At 36.5% G+C, this 3,750-nt stretch overlaps 1 protein-coding gene across 1 annotated transcript in view; it reads right to left on the bottom strand.

The window, feature by feature from the left end:
- LOC106109670 (potassium voltage-gated channel protein Shab-like) overlaps positions 1-3,750 on the bottom strand; it is a 41,928-nt gene that overhangs the window by 9,568 nt on the left and 28,610 nt on the right. Inside the window, exons 2-3 of the mRNA XM_013291255.1 lie at positions 1,004-1,249; positions 530-560 (exon numbers count right to left, since the gene is read on the bottom strand). Of these exons, the coding sequence (XP_013146709.1) occupies positions 530-560; positions 1,004-1,197 (225 nt within the window). The 5' untranslated portion in view covers positions 1,198-1,249. The remainder of the gene's footprint in view (positions 1-529; positions 561-1,003; positions 1,250-3,750) is intronic.

Here is a 3,750-nt window from a genome sequence, read left to right as displayed (position 1 = left end):
GCTTCCATTTCACGCCTGTCTTCTGTGTGGTCGTGGTATTACACCGGGCGTGTCGGCCCATTCGTGCTAAGATGTTAAAGCGGGCACTACCTCTTTTAATTTTTAATGCACTAGTATACATGTATCCTCAATTTTAGAAAAACAGAATAAAAAGAGCGTCGGTGGCTCAGTGGTTTGAACACTTGACTTGTAATCTACAGGTCTTGGGTTCGAATCCCGCCATGTACCAATGTGATTTTCGATTTTTCGAATTTTCATATGTACATAATTTACTTTTAAATTTTTAAATTACTTTTTCTTACGGTGAAGGAAAACATCGTGATGCAACCTGCACATATCGGCGAAGAAATTCTTAGATATATGTGAAGTCAACCAACCCGCATTAGGCCAGCGTGGTTGACTATGGCCTAGTCACCCCGTATTAGGGTAGGCTCCGAGCCCCTCGGTGGGGACGTATAGTGAGCTGGTGATGATGATGATGATGATGAATAAAAAGATCAAATAACTTCAACGAAAAGTGGAAACTGACTTTAAGGATATTTTTTACTTCAAATGCAAATCTACATGTGGTATAAATAATTTAATAAGACAAAACCGCGTGTAACGCTTCGAGCAATATTAGTTTCAAATAGTTAGTTGCATAAACCGCAATATATCGGTTACATTACATTTGTTCAATTTGCGGTTACATAGATTACTGTCTCGTATTTACCGCTATACACTAAATACTTGTGGTTTTATTGGATATGGTAACAGAATACAATATATTGACATTCAAAAAATCTTATTAGATATTGGTTAAAATGTATCTGAAATGCCTAAGTATTCAGTTTATAAATTAGCTTAAAAAAACAGTTTACTACCATAAGATTTTTGAAAGAACAATTGAATCCTGTTCGAAAAAAGAATCAACCATTAAGTCAAACACTTAAATTTGGTTCAGCGTGATTTGACTTACATTGTGAACCGTAATTAAGTTTGGAGGGTACTGGTAAAGGTATACCTGGAGTGCGCCCGCTGCAGCGCGGCGGCTGCAAGCGCGGGCGGTGGCGGAGGCGCGGGCGCGGTCGCCGGCGGCAAGGCACGGTCGAGCGGGGCATCGTGTGCGGGCGCGGGCGCCGCGTAGCCCGTGGGCGCGCACGGGGGCGAGTCGCCCACGTGACAGCGCGCGCCGCGGCCCGCCCCCTCGCCCGCCATGCCGCTAGCTCATCGCGCCGCCGCCCTCCACCCGCCCCTAATGTAACCGCACCTGAAAATCAAAGAAAATCAACTTAAGTGTCTTTTAGTTAATTCAGTTGTAAAATGAAGTAGTTCATGATAACTAATTTTGCCTGATTGGTTTACATAGTAAACTTTAAACCCACTTGGCATATCGTAGCCCCTTCATGAAAAAAATTCAATTCATTCAAAAATTTCTATTCACCATGACAAAGCTATAATACGCTAAAGGCAATGGGGATTGAAATTCATCAGGGCGAGGGACGCACGAACTACTTCCAGATTGTAATCAGAATCGATACTCAGACTAATAAACGGAAATAGTCAAGGAAAATAACCGTGTCCGTTACTACCTGTAAGTGAGCACGTATAAATGGGGAGCGACAAACTTCCGTAGTTGTATATCCGCGCTACTGAAATCCGTAGTCAATGTTACACAAGTCAAGCTTATATAATTATTCGATTGTTACCATAGGCAGGTTGTATTTATGGAGAGTTGAAGAGTTGTGTGGGCGGCGTCGTCAATCGATCAGCTGGTGCGCTGTGCAATGACTTTGCCTGCGCCGATTCAGCCGACTGATCGACCCTTGTCTAATTATAGTAAGTACATTAACATTATGATACCCTAGTACCTGATATGTACATCACACGCCACGAACTGTTGAAAACAAGTATCACTTACCTACAAATCTGGAATTTTTTAATGGATTTCCAATGAACCAAAACTATAAATTTCAAAGTTATTTTCGAAGTACCTTTCTTTTACCATAAATACATTTTTGTTTCAAGCTACGCAAAATTAGTTCAGAGAATCTTTAGTACACATAATAACTTCTGATAATAATAATAACCCAACTGTAAACTACGATAATTGTAAAACTACAAATTTAACTCGAAAATCCAGTCAATTGCTTTTATTACATTTTCAAATGCATGACAATATATCTTCCATAGAGCATGAATTTTGCATAATGTCAGTCAATATATTTTATTACTACACCACTAAGCTTTAGTAAGAAATAGCTGTTTACTAGGCGCCACTCCGTCTGCTCCCAGCTAATACAGAATAGGCGAAGCTATTTGCTCGTGCTTGGCAGCCCTATATTATATAGTAACGGCCTACATACAGCCGGAATAAGGACAATGGCCTACTTACTGGGAGCCAACTTGGAAGATGAAATACTTTAATTATATTTTGCTACTTCATTTGTTATAAACCCTTTTTGTTTATTCGTGAATAATATTTACGGTTCAATCTTAAGTACATCTAAATGTCCATTAACTAACCTAACAGAAATACAATAAGAATACAGTTTTTTTTATGTCAAGCAGTATATTGTATGCAGAGATGAAATGGAATCCTCATTAGTAAGGAAAGTTGTAAAATGCACTTATAATTACTCTGTAAAATAAACAAACACACGTTTTAATTTGTTACCGGTAGTTGTGAGCGCGTTAACCTAGAAAAAAAACTTTTTCACTTTAATTTCGAATGAGCGAAAATTATGTGGGTTAAAACAAGAAAGTCAAGCGTAAATGTCGCTTAATTTTATTCTGTAATTTCGTCAAATTATAGTATTTTTAAATTATAGCAACGCAACATTGGTTCTTTCGAAAATTTTGAGGCATGTTAGCTTGAAAATTGTCCATTACAGGAGAAAATAAATAAAAAAAAATTGATAAATTGATAAATAAATTTTTCTTGATAAATCCTTCATGATTTTATTTTACTTTACAATATCTACAGACATATTTTACATCCAAAGGCAATGTTCGTATTCATTAGACATATAAAACTTTACATTTCTACTTAATTGATTAAAATTATCTTTTTTAAATACTTGAAGTAAGTTAAGATGAATGCAGACTGAATAAACTATAACTAGTCCAAAAAAATTCTAGCAGTAACTTTAGCAGTTTATTTAACACTTTCACTTGTTTTCTGTAAAAGTAAAAGTAAATAAAAAAAGTAAAGAAAACGTGTCACTTACATTTTCTTTAGATGCTTGTCGTATTTTTTTATTCGGTTACGTAAATGTATGAGTGAGAGGGTGCGATCAGTGTGAATAGGCAGTGCGGGAGGCAGCAGTCAGCCTCCGTATTGATCTCGAATTGTGAACGGGACAGGCGAAAAGGCGCCGTCGATTGTAAATAAGGCGATAGGTGTTCCCTCAACTTTTGTCGTCTTACGGCCCACTGACGACCTCGCTAACGATTTCCATTATCACTATCCAACACAAACAAAAACATTATTAACTCTCTTTCATTTTCTTACTAATATTTTGCTTTATTTTCTTCAACATTTGAGCGTAAGGACGAAATTTACGTTCTTCGATATTAACTCTAAACATCTAAGAGTGTCCAATACAAATTGAATTTATGTCTACAAGAAAAAAATATAATTATAGTATGAATAGATTAATTTACTATCAGAGAGCTTTCTATCAGAGGTTACAATAAGTATTTTTGATTATAAAATACACATATTTTATTCAGTAGTCGTTTTTTTTATTACTTTGTTAAATTCATTCT

Source organism: Papilio polytes, unplaced genomic scaffold, assembly GCF_000836215.1.
Source record: "Papilio polytes unplaced genomic scaffold, Ppol_1.0 DF821067.1, whole genome shotgun sequence".
In the NCBI taxonomy this organism is placed as follows: Eukaryota; Metazoa; Arthropoda; class Insecta; order Lepidoptera; family Papilionidae; genus Papilio; species Papilio polytes.
Note: the sequence above shows the minus strand (reverse complement) of the source record. Positions and strands in the feature narration are given on the sequence as shown.